This window comes from Miniopterus schreibersii, assembly GCF_964146895.1.
Source record: "Miniopterus schreibersii genome assembly, chromosome: 2".
In the NCBI taxonomy this organism is placed as follows: domain Eukaryota; kingdom Metazoa; phylum Chordata; class Mammalia; order Chiroptera; family Miniopteridae; genus Miniopterus; species Miniopterus schreibersii.
In genome coordinates, this window is record NC_138102.1 from 20,560,686 (window position 1) to 20,576,774 (window position 16,089).

At 46.0% G+C, this 16,089-nt stretch overlaps 1 protein-coding gene across 12 annotated transcripts in view; it reads left to right on the forward strand.

The window, feature by feature from the left end:
• Positions 1 to 1,049: 1,049 nt before the first annotated feature.
• TACC1 (transforming acidic coiled-coil containing protein 1) overlaps positions 1,050 to 16,089 on the forward strand; it is a 79,954-nt gene continuing 64,914 nt past the window's right edge. For 4 of the 12 annotated variants that reach the window (XM_081129953.1, XM_081129960.1, XM_081129954.1 and 1 more), the window contains exon 1: positions 1,410 to 1,482. Coding sequence is in view for 3 of the 12 variants with exons in the window: in XM_081129961.1 (XP_080986087.1) it covers positions 15,612 to 15,688 (77 nt within the window). In the remaining 9 variants the exon portion in view is untranslated. Of the gene's footprint in view, positions 1,483 to 15,561; positions 15,689 to 16,089 lie in introns of those variants that run through there. The other 8 variants (XM_081129962.1, XM_081129964.1, XM_081129965.1 and 5 more) reach the window with 8 other exon arrangements.

Below are 16,089 nucleotides of genomic sequence, written 5' to 3' on the forward strand. Positions count from 1 at the left end.
TAGGATTATTTCCATACGAAAATGAGTTTAAAATGATAGAATCTCCAAATTTCAGAATAGTAATTCATTTCAATTACTTTCAAGTTCAGGTACAAAACGCAAGCTAGAACAGGAAAACATCACCTGGGTAAGTCTTGCTTTGCCGACTGGATAAAAAATAACATGTTATCAGCATATCGAATCAACAATCTAAAAATTACTAGCCTCAGTCATTATGTAAACTGTCATTTTTAAAATTAAGGATACGTCTAAAACATTTGAAACTTTCTAATCTGGCAAATGGGCAAAAAAGTGTTTCTTATAATCTTATTTACACTGTTAATCTCTTCACTACCCACTTTTAAAATAAATAGAATAGAGGAGACATTGTCATTTCCTGTTTGTGAATAAATTTCTAATTAGCGCTGTGAGAACTACCCAGTTTTATTGCAGGGGTCAATAAGTACCCTAAAGGTTCCCAATTTGTGGTGGCATTGACAATTCACAGACACGCCACTCTCCAGGCATCAGCCAACAACTGAATCTTAATAGGGCCTCTCCCTCTCACTTGGAACAGGACCCCACTTGGGAAAGGTAGTCAATTCCCCTGTTACCATCATGGGAAGACCTAGAACTAAGACAGGGCCTTGAAGAGAGAATCATTACCCCCCTCCACCCCCATCCCCCACTCCCACCCCCTTTACCCCCCCCACCCCCTTTACCCCCCACCCACACTGCCCTGTGGGCCAGGTGGGCGCATCAGAGGGCTGACCAAGGCAGGACCCTCTGAGCCCACGGCTTAAGGACATTTTCACTGCAATCTTTTACTAGTTATTATTATTGTTGTTATTTTTAATTAGGAGGCGGAAACACAGTCAAGAGGGATGTGGGCGTGTATATTTCTGGGAAATCAGAGGTTCATGAGGGAAGGGGTGGAAATCCATCAAAAATGTCCCTAGTACAAAAGCTGGCAAAACAAATAGCTCTTTAAAAAAAAAAAAAAAAAGCTGAACTGTGTAACAGGAGAAATTCTCTCACAAGAGAGCGTGTTCCTGAGCCAAGTTTAGGCAGAGGAAAGTTTTTCCAGCATGTCAGGAACGAAACTGACATTCCATTAAGAAGAAGAAAAAAAAAACAACTCCAAAGGCTGGAGGAAAGAGTAAGGGGGGCGGGGAAGGCACCCGAGTTGGGACGGGCTTTAAATTCCAGGCGGCCGTGGGGAGCTCGTGGCCCCGCAGCCTCCCGCGGCCCCTCTCCCTCGGGACCCAGCCCCCGGACACTTCCTGTGCTGCGTCTGGAAAGCCGAGCCACAAGTTACAAAACACCCTTTTCCCTGGAACCGGTGCGTGGCTCGGGCCCGCCCTCCGCACGCCGGGACCTCGGCCCTCCCGCCCTTCCTTCCGCGGAGCCCCTCCCGGCCGGCGGGGCGCCGACGAGCCAGCGCGGACCCGCAGCAGGTGGTGCGGGAGCCGCGGAGCCGCGACCCGGGACCGCGGCCGGAGGGTAGGAGCCGGGGCCGGGGGTCCTCGCGAGCCTGGGACGCGCGCCGAGCGAAACGGGGCGCTCGCCCGAGCCTGGGGCTGGGGGCGGTTCGCAGACGGCCGTGCGTCGCGGTGGGCGGGCTGGGGGTAAGGTCAGGCGGTTCTTTCCCCGCTCTCTTTCCAAGTTTGACTGTAATCCCGGGGTCCCTGGAAGCACACGTTTTGTTTGAGCTCTGATGTGAGAAGTGTTATGTCAGAATGCTGGGAATTCCATGATTTTCTCTTTTCTCTTTCTCTTTTTCTTTCTCTTTTTCTTTTTCTTTTTCTTTTTCTTTTTCTTTTTCTTTTTCTTTTTCTTTTTCTTTTTCTTTTGATGAAGTGGGGTCCAGCTGTTTCCCAGGACCTGGGCCATGTGTTCTCACTCCCCAGTGCTCTGTCCCACCCAGCACCATGGGTGGGGACACACCTTGAGTTGTCCCTCCAGGTGTGGGGATGTGGCACCTTGGGCACCTGTGCTGTGTGTTTATGGACAGAGCCCGGGTGGGTGGGGGACCTGGCTGTCTGTGGCATGGCTAACTGGTCTACCCGGAAAGCTGTGTGCAGCCCTTGGCTTCCTCAGGGACATGCTCCCAGCTGTCCTCGCTGAAAGGCCAGCTTTGGCAACACATGTGCTGACATTAGACTCACTCAGAGGACTCGGCATGGCTTCTGCGCAAGGACTACTCAAAAATTTATGGAGCGGTCATTAATGAAGCATTTCAAATGCCCTTTCTATGCACTCCTGCGGCACTGGCTTCTCTGAACCACACATTTTTCTCCTTGGCCACATGCTGCTGTGCACTGTTCTCTAACAGGCTAAATAAACTGGAGAACGAATCGAACAAATCTAGTTATAACTTATTAATTGGTGATCCCAAGACAGTCAGTCACTAGCTCTTATTGAGCGCTTGCCATGTGCCAGGAACCATTCTAAGGGTGATAGATATCATCATCGTCACCCCCATTTTACAGAGGAGGAGACTGAGGAAGGAGACACAAATGGCAGATGAGGGATCTGAACTAAGGTAGCCCCAGTCTGGAGTCCATGCCACCACACTCTGAAACCAGGAAGATTAGGGTTTGAATCTTGGTTCCAGCATTGTCTAGCTGGGTGACTTTGGACAGGTTCAGTGTCCTCAGCCTCAGTTTCCTTATCTGTGAAATGGGATAGTAATAACCCCACCTCATAGAGGTGTTGTGAAAAGTAAGTTAATTGTAAAAGATTATTTTTCTGAGGCAGGTAAATGATGCAAGCACAATCTACTCAGTCCTGAGAGTGTGCTACCTGAATGTGGAGGGATCCCTTGCAACTGAAAACCCTCAGGCTCTGCAGGAGGTAGCAACAGTGCCTTGTTAGGTTTGTACCTTGCACCAGGGAACAGTGGGGCTCAGTTGCCATCCAGCGCAGGACTGTAGCTGCCAGCTCATTAGACTCTAAGCTCTCTAAGGACAGGGCTTGTGTTTTATATACATTTGTTTGTCTTAGAAAATGTTTCATAAGCTCCAACCTAAGGACATCATTGCTCTTCGGAAGGGGCACAGGATCCCCTTTGGGGAGGAGCTTAACCAGGACCCGTGGGTGCTCCAGGAGCCACCTCTCCCCACTTCCAACAAAGCAGCTATATCTTTACCTGACTTATATAGTGGGGTGCCCAGTTGAAAGTTTTGAAAATTTTTCAACTGCTGACCTGGAACAAGGAATGCTTTGTCTCAGCTGAAACTGCTTATGGAACAGAGTGGATTTACAGAGGGATTTCTAGCTTGTCCTGTCCTCTTCACTAGGCCCTCCCCATCTGCCTCCTACTTAATGATCCTCTCCTGTCCTGGGGAGGTACACACTGGCCAGGTTAGGAGATGCTTCCCTCTGAGGCAGCCCATCCTCACATCCTCACCTGCAGGGACAGACAAGGGTCAGGGTCCCAGAGAGCTGAGATTACAACCTGGCCTCTCTCAGAGTCTTTTCTGAATGTGCCCTCCTCACTTCTGCTGCGTGATCAATTATCATAACAGCTATTATAGATCTTCCTTGATCACAGCTTACTTATTAGCCATTGTGCTGAGCATGTTACACAGATGAGCTCATGCACTCCCTGCGAAAGCCCTATAAGGCAGCCTTCAGTGTGATGCCCCTCTGCTGATGAGGAATCTAAAGGTGGAGACATTAAGCAACTTGCTCAAGGTTACCCAGCCAGTTAGTGTTGGTGAAGGTGGGATTGAAGCTATATCCCGGAGTCTGAGCAAACTGTCCTGAATATTTTTGTAGCCCTGTCAGACAGAGGTAAGAGGAATATTGTGAGTACACTTCTTTCATATTTTTGGCAAAGGATGTCCCCCTAGAATAGGCTGGGAGGAACAGTGAAAGGGCCAGGACAGAATGTTCCATAGAAAGAAGGGTACCTCTGTGAAAAAGTGGAGTCAGGATTTTGTCTAAGCTGTAACCCGGATAAACTTGACCTCTCCTCTGAGAGGTCATAGGGTTTAATGTGAAAGAGCCAGCTCTGGAGCCGGATTCCCAGATTCAAAGCCAAGCTCTGCCACATATTAGCTAGATCATCTTAAAAAAATTATCAAAATAATGATATCCTATGTAGAGGGATGAAAATAACAGTACCTATTTCACAAAGATAGTATGATATTTTAATCCACATAAAGCATTTAGAACTGTGTCTGGCACATAGTAAGCACCCAATAAATATATTATTATGTGTAAAAGAGGTTGTTGAATTAACCTTAGATAAGGTAGTTGGGTGGTAGTCTGGAAATAAGAAGTAACTAGTGTTTAAGACTATTAAAAGGGCACCAATAATTTGAACAGTGAGCTGGGGATGAGAAGGTTGTGTCTGGACCCCAGCCAGGAAGGACTTGGGGTTCCCGAGAGATAACTTAGGACCTATGAGAAAGAGCTTAGATGTTCTGCCAGGGATTAAAGAGGTAGAACTGAAACAACAACTATTTAGGGTTGGCCTCGCCAAATTGGATCTTTTGATTAAATGAAATATAATTTATTTTTCTTTATCATTATAGAAATTAGTCCCAACCATTAAGCCTATTGTTATTTCAAAAAAAAAAACCCCAAAACCCAAAAGACTTATGTTTCTCAATAACTAAGTGACATTGGCTGAATCACTTATATTTTTGGAAGGGTGGCTTTAGGATTTCAAGCTGAGATATAAAATTTAAGAGCTAAATATAGCTCTTTTTAAAAATACAGTAAGGAAAGCATGACTTACAAAAGAATTCTGTGGCATTTTTAACAAACAAAATTGTGAACACAGCTTAAATCCAGATTAAATTTGCAATGATTTTGAAAATAGTGTGCATCAATTGGCCAACCTTTCCTGGAAGTCAAAGTAGGCAAGAAATAAATTAACAACTGACATTTAGTGAGCACATACTATGAGCCATGCCTTGTGCTAAGTGCTTCATTTGCAAGATCTCATTTATTTAATCCTCATGACCACCTATCAGGTGAGAGCTATTATTATCCCCAGTTTACAAATGATGATAGAAAGGTTTACAGAAGGCAATAACATGCAGAAAACCACACAGCTGGTAAGTGCTAGTGTTAGCTGGGATTCTAACTCAGGACTATCTGATTTGGGTATGATTGCTTAAGTCTTGCATTATGGTTCTAGTAAGCTGAATCCTCCCTGACATAAGTCATTTCCATTTGTTTGAAGAGCGCTGTATTCAGAAGTGGGTGGAGGGGGGCCATCACTCTTATAGCACAAGGTCTGAGTGCAACACCCTTAGTCTCTTTGGAGAGCAAGCTCAGAAGGTGAAAAAGACACGTGGCAGGGGAGGCCACTGCATCTATGCAAGCAGACTGTCAGGCATGGCCAGGTGTGGGTAAAGCTGGGAAGCAGGTTGTCTTCTTAACTTTTCCTGGTGCACTCCCAGAGGCTCCCCTACCTCCAGGATTCCTCTCTCCTTTTCTGTTTTTCTTTATTTTTTCCCTTTTTATTGAATTTCTTGGGGTGACACTGGTTAACAAAATTATACAGGTTTCAGGTGCACAGTTCCACAGCACATCATCTGTGCACTGTATTGTGTGCTCACCACCCCGAGTCAAGTCTCCGTCCATCACCATTTATCCCCTTTACCCTCCTCCCCCCAACAGTCACCATACTGTTGTCTGTGTCCATGAGTATTTTTTCCCTTTTTCTTTTTTTTGCTCAATCCCTCTATCCCCCCAGACCCACAATCCCAACAGCTGTCAGCCTGCTCTCCGTGAGTCTGTCTCTGTTTTGCTTGGTCATTTTGTTCATTAGATTACACATGTAAGTGAAATAATATGGTACTTGTCCTTCTCTGACTGGCTTATTTCACTTAGCACAATGCCCTCTAGGTCCATCCACACTGTCACAAATGGTAAGATTTCATACTTTTTGATGGCCGAGTAATAATCCATTGTATATATGTACCACAGCTTCTTTATCCACTCGTCTATGATGAGCATTTGGTTGCTTCCACATATTGACTATTGTAAATAACGCTGCAATGAACATGGGGTGCATATATTCTTTCAAATTAGTGTTTTGGGTTTTTTCCAGATAAATATCCAAAAGTTTAATCACTGGGTCATATGGCAGTTCCATTTTTAATTTTTCAAGGTAACTCCATACTGTTTTCCACAGTGGCTGCGCCCATCTGCATTCCTAGCAACAGTGTACTAGGGTTACCTTTTCTCCACATCCTTGCCAACACTTGTTGTTTTCTGATTCATTGATGGTAGCCATTCTGTCAGGTGTGAGGTGATATCTCATTGTGGTTTTAATTTGCATTTCTCTGATGATTAGTGATGCTGAGCATCTTTTCATATGTGTGTTGGCCAACCGTATGTCCTCTTTGGAGAAATGTCTCTTCACGTCCCCTGCCCATTTTTTAATTGGATTGTTTGGTGTTTTTGTTGTGGGTTTTTTTGTGGCTGACTTGTATGAGTTCTTTATAAACTTTGGATATTGATCCCTTATAGGATATACCATTGGCAAATATCTTCTCCTATTCAGTAGGTTGTCTTTCGTTTTGTTGATGGTTTCCTTTGCTGTGCAAAAACTTTTTAGTTTGATGTAGTCCCATTTGTTTATTTTTTCTTTTGTTTCCCTTGCCCAAGGAGATTTATCAGAAAAATTATTGCTAAGAGAAATGTCAGAGGTTTTACTATCTATGTTTTCATCTAGGAGTTTTGTGGTTTCGAGTCTTACATTTAAGTCTTTAATCCACTTTGAGTTTATTCTTGTATATTGTGTAAGAGGGTGGTCTAGTTTCATTTTTGCATGTATCTGTCCAATGTTTTGGGAGGGTTTTTAAGGATATTGAAATAAATGTCCTTCTTAGATACCCCCATCATACTACAAACCAGTACTCACTCTAGGCCCATCAGTAATTATGGAGGGTTCTAGTTTAATGACTAGGGGTGGAGTTAGGAAAAGGGAGGAAATCTGTTGTATATTCCAGGCCACCCAAGATATATGGGGTTGGGAATGGAGGGCTTACACCTTCTGCACTTTCAGCCCTGGAGAGGTAATAGGGATGTTCCCTTCCTTGGGTTCACCCTCTACTTTCTAAACGAGGTTTGAAGAGAGGGAAGCAGACAGTAGTTGGAAAAGCAGACACGAAACAGAACAAAATGTCCCAAGGCAGGAGGGGAAGGCTTGTGTGTTCATTGTTCAACGTGAGGCTCTCTTGGACCCTTGGAACTTTCCATAGTTTGACTTTCTGGCTAATTATTACCATCTGTGTGGTTGCTGGCAGCCGCCCCTTTGCTGGGCCTGCCATTCGGATTGCCGGGCCAGCCTGAGGGCTGCAACAGCTGGCACCAGCTGCGGAGGCCTCTGGAATTTTCTTCAGGGGCAGACAGGCATGCCCACTGACTGCTGACCCGGCCACTGGTGAGTGGCTTGCCCTTCTGCCTGCCTCCTTGCCTCTGGCAGTGGGTTGTCCAGAGCATAGGCTGGTTCCCTAGTCTCAGGTTTCCTCTGCCAGCCTTGCCTGTGATATGTCTGCATACATGAGTGAGCAAAGCCTGCTCCTCTCCTTAGAGTGGCTCAGTAACCAACATGCACTGCACAGCCTTGCACAGATGCAGAGATGCGTAATGGAAAAAAGAGGACTGTGTATACTTTAGTAAATAAACAGCTATCAGGGCTCCAGGCACGTACCAGCCATAGCCTGGTGAGGCATTTAGTTTGCTTCTAGAATCATGTGCATCAGGACTGAAAGGGATCTCAGAGACTTTCTAGTCTAAGCCCTTGATTTTACAGATGAGGAGAATGAGGCTTAGAGAAGTAGTGACTTCACCAAGGTCACAGAACTAGGGTCCAGAGGTTCCTCTATCTCACAAAACCAATCTATTATGTGGATGGTCTTGAAAAGGGATTCAGACTATTTGGGTGCTGAATATTTCACTTTACCCTTATAAATCCACTCTCCAGCTCTCCACTCTCTATGTCCAGGAGGTTGATCTGAATGGCTCCCTTGCATTTGACTTTCAGTTAGGTTCAGCCAATGGAGGTTGTGGTTGGAAATCAGGGAGGGAAGGGAGTGATCCAAAGGTATTTATTCCCCTTGCTCCTTTCCCACTGCGCTGTCATGGGCGGCTGTGTCCTTTGACTGAAGACCACAACTCCTATCAGACAGCCCTGTCCACATGGCTCTGTCCCTCTAAGAGAGGGACAGAAACAGAGTCTCCCCCACTATACTTCCCCAGGAAACTGCTATCTCTTGAGGTCTCTCAAAGTCTACTCAGACCTTTGTAAACTCTCAAATTGGAGATTGTTACCTGCCAGGGTCCTGACTGATACATGTGACTTTGTTTATTTGAGAAAGAAAAATCTATAGTCATGACTCTAGGTTACCTTGGCTTGACAGTTTCTCAGACTTTTCCTTTTTTTTTTTTTTGATGACCTTGAACGTTTTGAGGACTGCTAATCCAGTATTTTGTAGGGTGTCTCTCAGTCGGGATTAGTCTTATGTTTTTCTCATGAATACACTGGAATGTCAAAGAAGTCAAGTGCCATTTCATTGCGTCCTATCATGGGTACATACTATCAACATGACTTATCACTGTTGGGGTTAACCTTGATTACCTGGCCAAAGCAGTGCTTCTCAGATTTCTCCACTGTAAAGTCTTTTTCCCCTTTGCATGCTGTACTCTTTGAAAGGAAGTTACTATGCTCAGCTCACGCTAAAGGAGTGGGGAGTTAAGCATTGCCTCATTGAGGGTGGAATATCTATATAAATAATGTGGAATTCTTCATGTAATATTTCTCTCTTCTCTTATTTATTTGTTAAATCATTTATTTACACTAGTAGAGACTTGTGCGTATTTATTTTATACTTAAGATTATAATCCAGTACTAATTTATTAATTTTATTGCTCAATTTATCCCAGCTTTGGCCATTGGGAACTCTTTCATTTGATTTCTGTGTCCCTTTGTTACACCCCCATCAATGTGGGTTTTGGTGGGTTTTTGTTTGTTTGTTTGTTTGTTTGTTTTGTGGGTTTTTTTAAAGCACTTCTTTACTTTCTGGCACTGTAAGATGCTCAAGGCTCATCTTACATATTTCCTACCCCAGTCCTAGAATCAGCCATTTCTCCGAGTAGCCTTGGCTCCTTTTATTAGAGAATAGTATAGAAAACCCATCTGGGTGCTAGATATGCTTGTTGCCACCGAGGTGCTGTTGCTTCTAGTCCTTTCAGTTAATAGAGCAAGAAGATATGTGTGTATAGTAACCAGTGCATATACACACATTTGTAACTATTTCCATATGTAACCATCTGATTCTATATTAAGCAAAATGTGAATTAATACTAATGTCTCCAACTCTAGTCCATTACCATATGGATCTTTCTAGACCTCCCTTTGCTTATCTTTAAGTTCCCATTTCAACAATGAGAAATCTGGCTCCCACCATCTGCCACCCATTTACTTCATTGTTCAATTGCAGTATTCATGCATAATGGTAATAGAATTGTTAACATGTACTCCCATGGGAAACAACTTTATCAGCTAGATTACAGTGCTTACGTACAATTTCTTTTGCCTTTAGTCTTACGTCTGTAAGATGCATTTCCAGAGTTAGTTAGGTCAGCACTTTTTCCTCTGCAGCCCCCTCAGTGAAACTGTTTCAAATATTTGTCATACAGTTAGATTGTTTTGTCATAGCGTGCATTCCATCCTGGGATCCCCTGATATCACTCCTAAATGATCTTTCTTTAATTTGCACACAGTAGGTTCACTCCTTGTACTGTCAAGTTCTATGGGTTTTGACAAATGTGTAGTATCATGTTCCTACCATTATGGTATCATATAGAATAGTTTCACACCCTAAAAATAACCCTTGTGCTTCACATATTAAGGCTTGTGGAGGAATAACGCCTGGGAAAGAAAAAGGAGTGAAAGCAAGATTGGGCAGGAGATTCTTCACACTGTGATGCAATTGGGACTAAGGCTCTGCCTGACTAATGCGGAGCTCCAAAGTGAAGATTGCCCATTAGAGGGGGCCCGTTTTGGGCATAAATGGTCAGGCCTTTATACTACCACCTTGCTCAGGCATGGGTTGGGGGCTGCCAGAGAAGACTGATCTCACTTCAAAAGCAGAGGCAGATCTTGAAGGCACTGACAGCTGGAGATTATCAGCTAACCACATTCCTTGAAGCCGGGTTGCTAAGTCCTTTCTTGGAGAGGGATCTGAGTGCTGCAACTCTCTGTCTGCCAGAAATATCTTTGAAAATTCCAAACAGAGGTTGGCCAACCATTGGTCAGGAATCCTGAGTAAAGGATTCCTGAATCAGGTGGGATTTGGAATCAGACGATTCCATGGGCCCCTTTCAGCTCTTGGGCCCTCTGACTGTCCTTTGGCCTGGTTTGATCCAGGCAAGCCAGATATTCCACTTCTCACATTCATTCCATCTTGCACTAGATCCTGCTTTCCTCCTTGCACTCACCATTGTATGCCCTGCTGTGTCCAACAAGTAGAGCTGCTTCTTTCTTTCAGGTACTATTCATTGTGGCACCGGGGAGCCAAAAGTTGGAGTCTAAGGTTCCCACTTCTGCTGCCCACCCCTTTTTAGATCCCAGATGCTCAAGAAAATGGCTACAGTATCAGTAGCAATACGGACCACAGAGTTGAGCATAGATAAGAAGCTTGTGACTTGAAAGCTGGAAAAATTCAAAGCTAAGGCAACACAAACCAAAATCCTGATTGGACATGTCCCCTCCCTGGAACTTGGAAGAAGCAAAACAACAGCACACCCTACTGACCTATGTAGATACTGCACCTAGTAAGGTAGGATAGTTTTATTTTCTCCCATCCTAACTCCCGTGCCCATGCATGCCCTGGGATTTTCATCAGGAGGTGCGGGGTCCTTCTAGTGCAATTCTGGTCTTTCTCTGCAGGAAGGTGGGAAACGTTCAGACTTCCTGAAGGAGTGGCTCTGATGTTCTCTTCTACCTGCACTTACTCTTCCTTTTGTTTAACCTGCTTAAGGTGAAAAACCTGTTTTATTCTTGTAACTTGACAGCTCTGTCTGGCTCACAAAAGTCTTAAGATAGATAATTAAGGTCTTCACATGACCTTTTGGGACAATCTTCACTTCTAAGCCTAAGGAAATTTAGATAATTACTTTATCTCTCTTTAGAGATTTCCTTTAAATATTTGCTTCTGCTTTCTTTCTTTTTTAAAAATATATCTTTATTGATTTCAGAGAGAGGAAGGCAGAGGGAGAGAGAGAGAAACATCAATGATGAGAGTCATTGATCGGCTTCCTCCTGCATGCCCCTGACTGGCAATGGAGCCCGCAACCTGGACATGTGCCCTGACCGGGAATTGAACCACGATCGCCTGGATCCTAGGTCAATGCTCAACCGCTGAGCCACTCCCAGCCGGGCTGCTTTTGATTTCTTTGTAGTATATTCAGACTCCATAGACTCTGTCTGTTTTGCCCAGCCAGAGAAGACTAGCATTTTTTATATTCATGCTATTTTGATACAGTGAACAGGGCATACTGATTTTAAATTCATAGATTCACAAATTAAAGCACTGCCTTCAATCCAGGCCCTCAGGACTCTTGCCAGCCTTCTGGTTTTCCTGCTTTGTCATTTCTCAGTGGAATGGCTAAAGCCGGAACCTGCTGGGTCAGAGAGTGGAAATAAAGTATTGGTGGATGAACTCTCCTTACCCTCCATCCCCAAGACTAGACAGTGGGTTTGGAATCCATGTTTAAATACCCAAAGGCTGCTCCAGGTCACTATTCCAAAGTTGTATGGGACCCAAAAAAGTAAGGAGTTAAGATGACATTTGCTGTTACAGAGTCCAGAATGTTTGAATTATAGGCAGGTTCTGTCTCTGAAAATGCCACCAGGGCAGAAAAAATAGCCTGCTTTAAAAAAAAATCAATAAAAAGCACACAAAGGGTATTCTATCCCTGAACCATTATGTAGGAATAGAAATGATAAATGAAATGAAAAAGGAAAGAAGTTTTTTTGCTTTTTTTTTAAGTGCTTGCGTCCTTCTACCTGAGAATACAGATTGAAACTGTGAACTTGGCAGCTGTTTCCACAGTAGAAGAGCAGGGTCACAGAGTAGAAGAAGCAAAGCTTTCTTCTGGAAACTGCCAGCTTATTAGAGGTGACAGTTCCATCACCTTGAAACAGGGAACAAAGACTTTTTTTTTTTTTTTTTTTTTTGGCCAGAATTCAGTTTTGCTGGCACAAAGTATTAGAGAACAGTCACACACAGAGGGGCTGGAATTATAGAGGAATTTCTGAGAATTAGCCTTAGGCAAAAGGCATTTGGCTGAAAACTGAACTGAATACGTACTTTGTAATAAGCATGTGACTTTCACCTGACTTCATTTTCTTCAGTCTGGAGGGTTTCAAGGCCAGAGAAAAGGTCCTGACCTGGGTTGTGGGCGTGTTCACTCTTCAGAGTAAAATGACAATAAATTCAAAGACAAATAGCCAAAGGGCATTTCTCTCTTTGACACTGAGTATAACTGGGATGGTTTTTAAAGTAATTTAAAAATTTTTTCTCATCAAAATAACAGACATGTAATCTTTGTATTTGGGTTAAGTGTGAATGAAGGAAGTAAGGATTAAGGAAAGAACAAAGGACTGAATAGGGGTGGAGAAATCTGAGTCCCGGTTCCGGTGTTGGCTGGGTTTCTGTAACCTTGGGCAAGTCTCTAGCGTCAGGGCCTTGACTCACTTATATAAATATAAAAGGTGGAATGAGATGGGCCCTAAGGGCCTTTCCAGCTCTGTTCTAGCAATCAGTCTCTTAGTTTTGATTTTTTCCGTATGGTTAGGCAGTGCCAAAACAATGATGTGAGGCAGGATAGGGTATAGATTTGCAAGAGGGTCATCCTGAGGTTGGTAGCAGGCCTGAGGCAACGCTCACTTCATCCGACATTTTCGCAAAGATGAATTCAAATCGATACCATCATAAGGGTAGGCATTTATGTATTTATATTTGTTGGAAGAATGTATGAATTAATCACTCAGGACAGCATTAGGGAGAAGAGAATGTATTCACTGGAGAAGTACTTTTAATTTCCTCCAAGAACTTCTTTGCACTCACAGCCTGGCTAACTGTTTAGCACAAGAGGCTTAACTTTTGGTCTACCACAGTTTTTGACATGTCTTCCTCACTAGAATTTTAAAACCAGGGACATTAAGCGAGGATTTGCAGATATCCATTATTGGTGATCTGCAAGCAGTCTCTGGGATGTAGAAACAGATCTTGCTTCTGCTTCCATGAGGACAAATTGTTATGTATATGGGTCTCTCAGGTCTATCCTGGGCATTTTCCCTGAAAAGCCTCATAAGTTTACTTCCCAAAGACAAGAGTTCTCCTTCACTGTCTTCATGTCCCTGGGTCTGAAGCCTCAACTGCCTATGTCTCTGTACCAGCCAGGGCAGCAAATCAGTAAACACAAGTATCTCTGCAGAGATGCACTCGGGTCCCATGTGGACAACCTTTCGCATTATGTTACAGACTCCTTTCCCCTCTATGTCAGTTTCTCTGCACCACAACAGGGTGTGGGTTTCATTTTTTCCCTTTTCTTTTAAACCATTTTAGTGTCACTACCTGTGCCTTTCTGCACCCATAGTAAAAAAAATTCCCAGTGGCCCATCTTGTCCACACCATAGGACAACTTCCAATCCTCCCCCTCCTCTCCTGTCCCTCCCCCTCCCATTTCCCCTTGGAATGACCCGCTGGGAATAAAGACCTTTGTCATAGGAGAGGCCCACAGCTTTGACAGGATCATGGTTGTGATATCATTGGCATTTCAATCACATTGCCAAATATTCTATTCCCAATAGAATGTGTGAAGAATTTGAACTTGAAAAAAATATCTGCCAAGAGTCAGCTTTCCTTCAGTTATTTGAAATCCTTCCCATAAGACCTCAATTCAGTCTCATTACACTTTTACGAATTAGTGTTTATTTTCCCACCCCCAAATACTCTGATGTGTATATGTACCATGCGGCAGCACCCTAAACTCTAGGAACCCTCTGGATATAACAGAGTGAAGATAATGTATAAACAGGAAGTCTAAATTCAACATAAAAAAAGAGAGATGTTGTAAATATAAGTCTCTATTAAGAGTTTTCTGATCTTTTCTGTCGCCACATACATCTTTATTCTCTTAGAGCTTCCAGTCAAGAATGACAGTTAATGTTGAACACCATTCTACCCCCAGGCTACCCAGCCTTCATTCATTCATTCATTCATTCATTCATTCATTCATTCAGCAAAGATCTATACCAGCCAGGATACAGACACTGTGCCAGGCGCTGAGCTTGGATACAGAGATAAGAAAGTGTTCTTGCCATTGGAGAACTCAAATTCTAGTGGAAAGAGGAACAAGCGAAGAGATAATTACGGAGTAAGATTGGTTAATGCTATATTAGAGGAATTAACAGGTGCTTCCAGAACACTGGGAAGGAAGGTGATAACATAAGTGTAGCATAAATACATTTATCAGCAACTGCGTGCCAAACAGGAACAGCGAAAACGAATAAATTTCCTGTCTTCATGGAGTTTACATTCCAGCGAAGGAAATGGGCAATAACAAAAAAAAAAGATGTAATATCAGGATTCAGGACAGTGTTATATAAGAATAGAAGAGAGGTTTGTGTTGGGTCTGGAAGGGTAAATAGATGTTAGGTTTTCTTTAAAAAAAAGGCATTCCAATCTTTGTAAACCCGCCCCCCCCCAAAAAAAAAAAACCCCAAAAAGCACACAACCCCAAACGCTGGGGTGGACAGATGGCTGGAGAGGAGGGAGTAGGAGGCGCAGGAATGGGTGAGAAAAAGCATGAATTACTGCGAGAAGGAAGTTACTGGGTGCAGTGGGAGGGATGGGTGCGTCGTCCCCTGAGTTTGGGGGAGCGCTCACTCATTGGCTGTCAGCGCCGGAAAGGACACTGAGGGGCCCAGGTCAATACACTCCCCGCTTTACAGATCAGAAACGGTTCGAGAGCGTGAGGAAGCTCGTCCCAGCTCCCCCGCGAGCCGGGGCAGGACCCGGGCCGACCCAGTTCCCGCCGAGCTCCGCCCAGGCCCCGGCTCCGCGGGGCGCGGAGGCACCGGTCCCCGCGCACCCGCCGCGGGCGCTTCCCGGCGGAGCTGCCTCCCCGCGGCCGCGGCGCTTTCGGCCTCGCGCGGGGCTCCCCGGGCGCCTGCCCCGGCCGGGAGGGCAGGGAGCGCGACCCCCCCCCCCCCCCCCCGGGCCCCGGGCCGGGGGCGCGCCCAGGCCTCCTGCCCTCCCCACCTGTCGCTCCTGCGGCCCTGGGGCTCCCGGCCCGGGCGTGACCTGGGCATCCGCGTGGCCCGGCGGTGCCTCCCCGCGGTGGCCCGGGCCGGGGCGCAGGCTGAGCCCTGCCATTGGCGGAGAAGTTGGCCGCGTCTCCAGCGCTGTCCTCTCGCTGGCTTTCCCTGGGCCCGGACCCTGAAGCTGGGCTCCGCACCCCCGCCCCCCAGCCCCCCTCGGCCCCACCCTTCCTCGCGCCGCCGCCCCCTCCCCGCCCCCTCCCCGCCCCGGCTCCGGGTGGCGGGCGCGCCGGGCAGCACCGCGGGCACCGCCGAGGCCGAGCTTGGAGCGATGGGCGGCTCCCACTCTCAGACCCCGAGGGGCCGGGAGCGGGCCGGGGAGAGGCCCCCGAGACCCAGAGAGACCGCGTGAGTCCCAGAGGCCTCCCCGGGGCCGCAGTTTTGGGGGGTTGCGTGCTAGGCGGGAATGGAGCGCCCGGAGCCTGTCTCGCTAGGGCTAGGAATGTGGGGCTCCCGCTCGCGCCCGCGGGGGCGCAGGGACCCCGGGGTTGGCCTGGCGGGGCGTTCCGCCAGCCTCGGGGCGCAGGGCCCTGGGGGCGCGCGCCGGGCCACGACCCGCCCGCAAAAGCGCCCCGAGCGGGGCTGCCGTCCTGCCCCCGGGCTCTGCGCGGCTAGGAGGCAGGGACCTCCAGTTTTCCAGACTCGTTCAAGCAGGAAAACACACGTGTCCTACGGAGCTTGAAACATTCCGGGACGGAGCTATCTGTAGGGAAGGGGAGAAGCGAGCCTGGGACTCGGGTCTCCAAGAT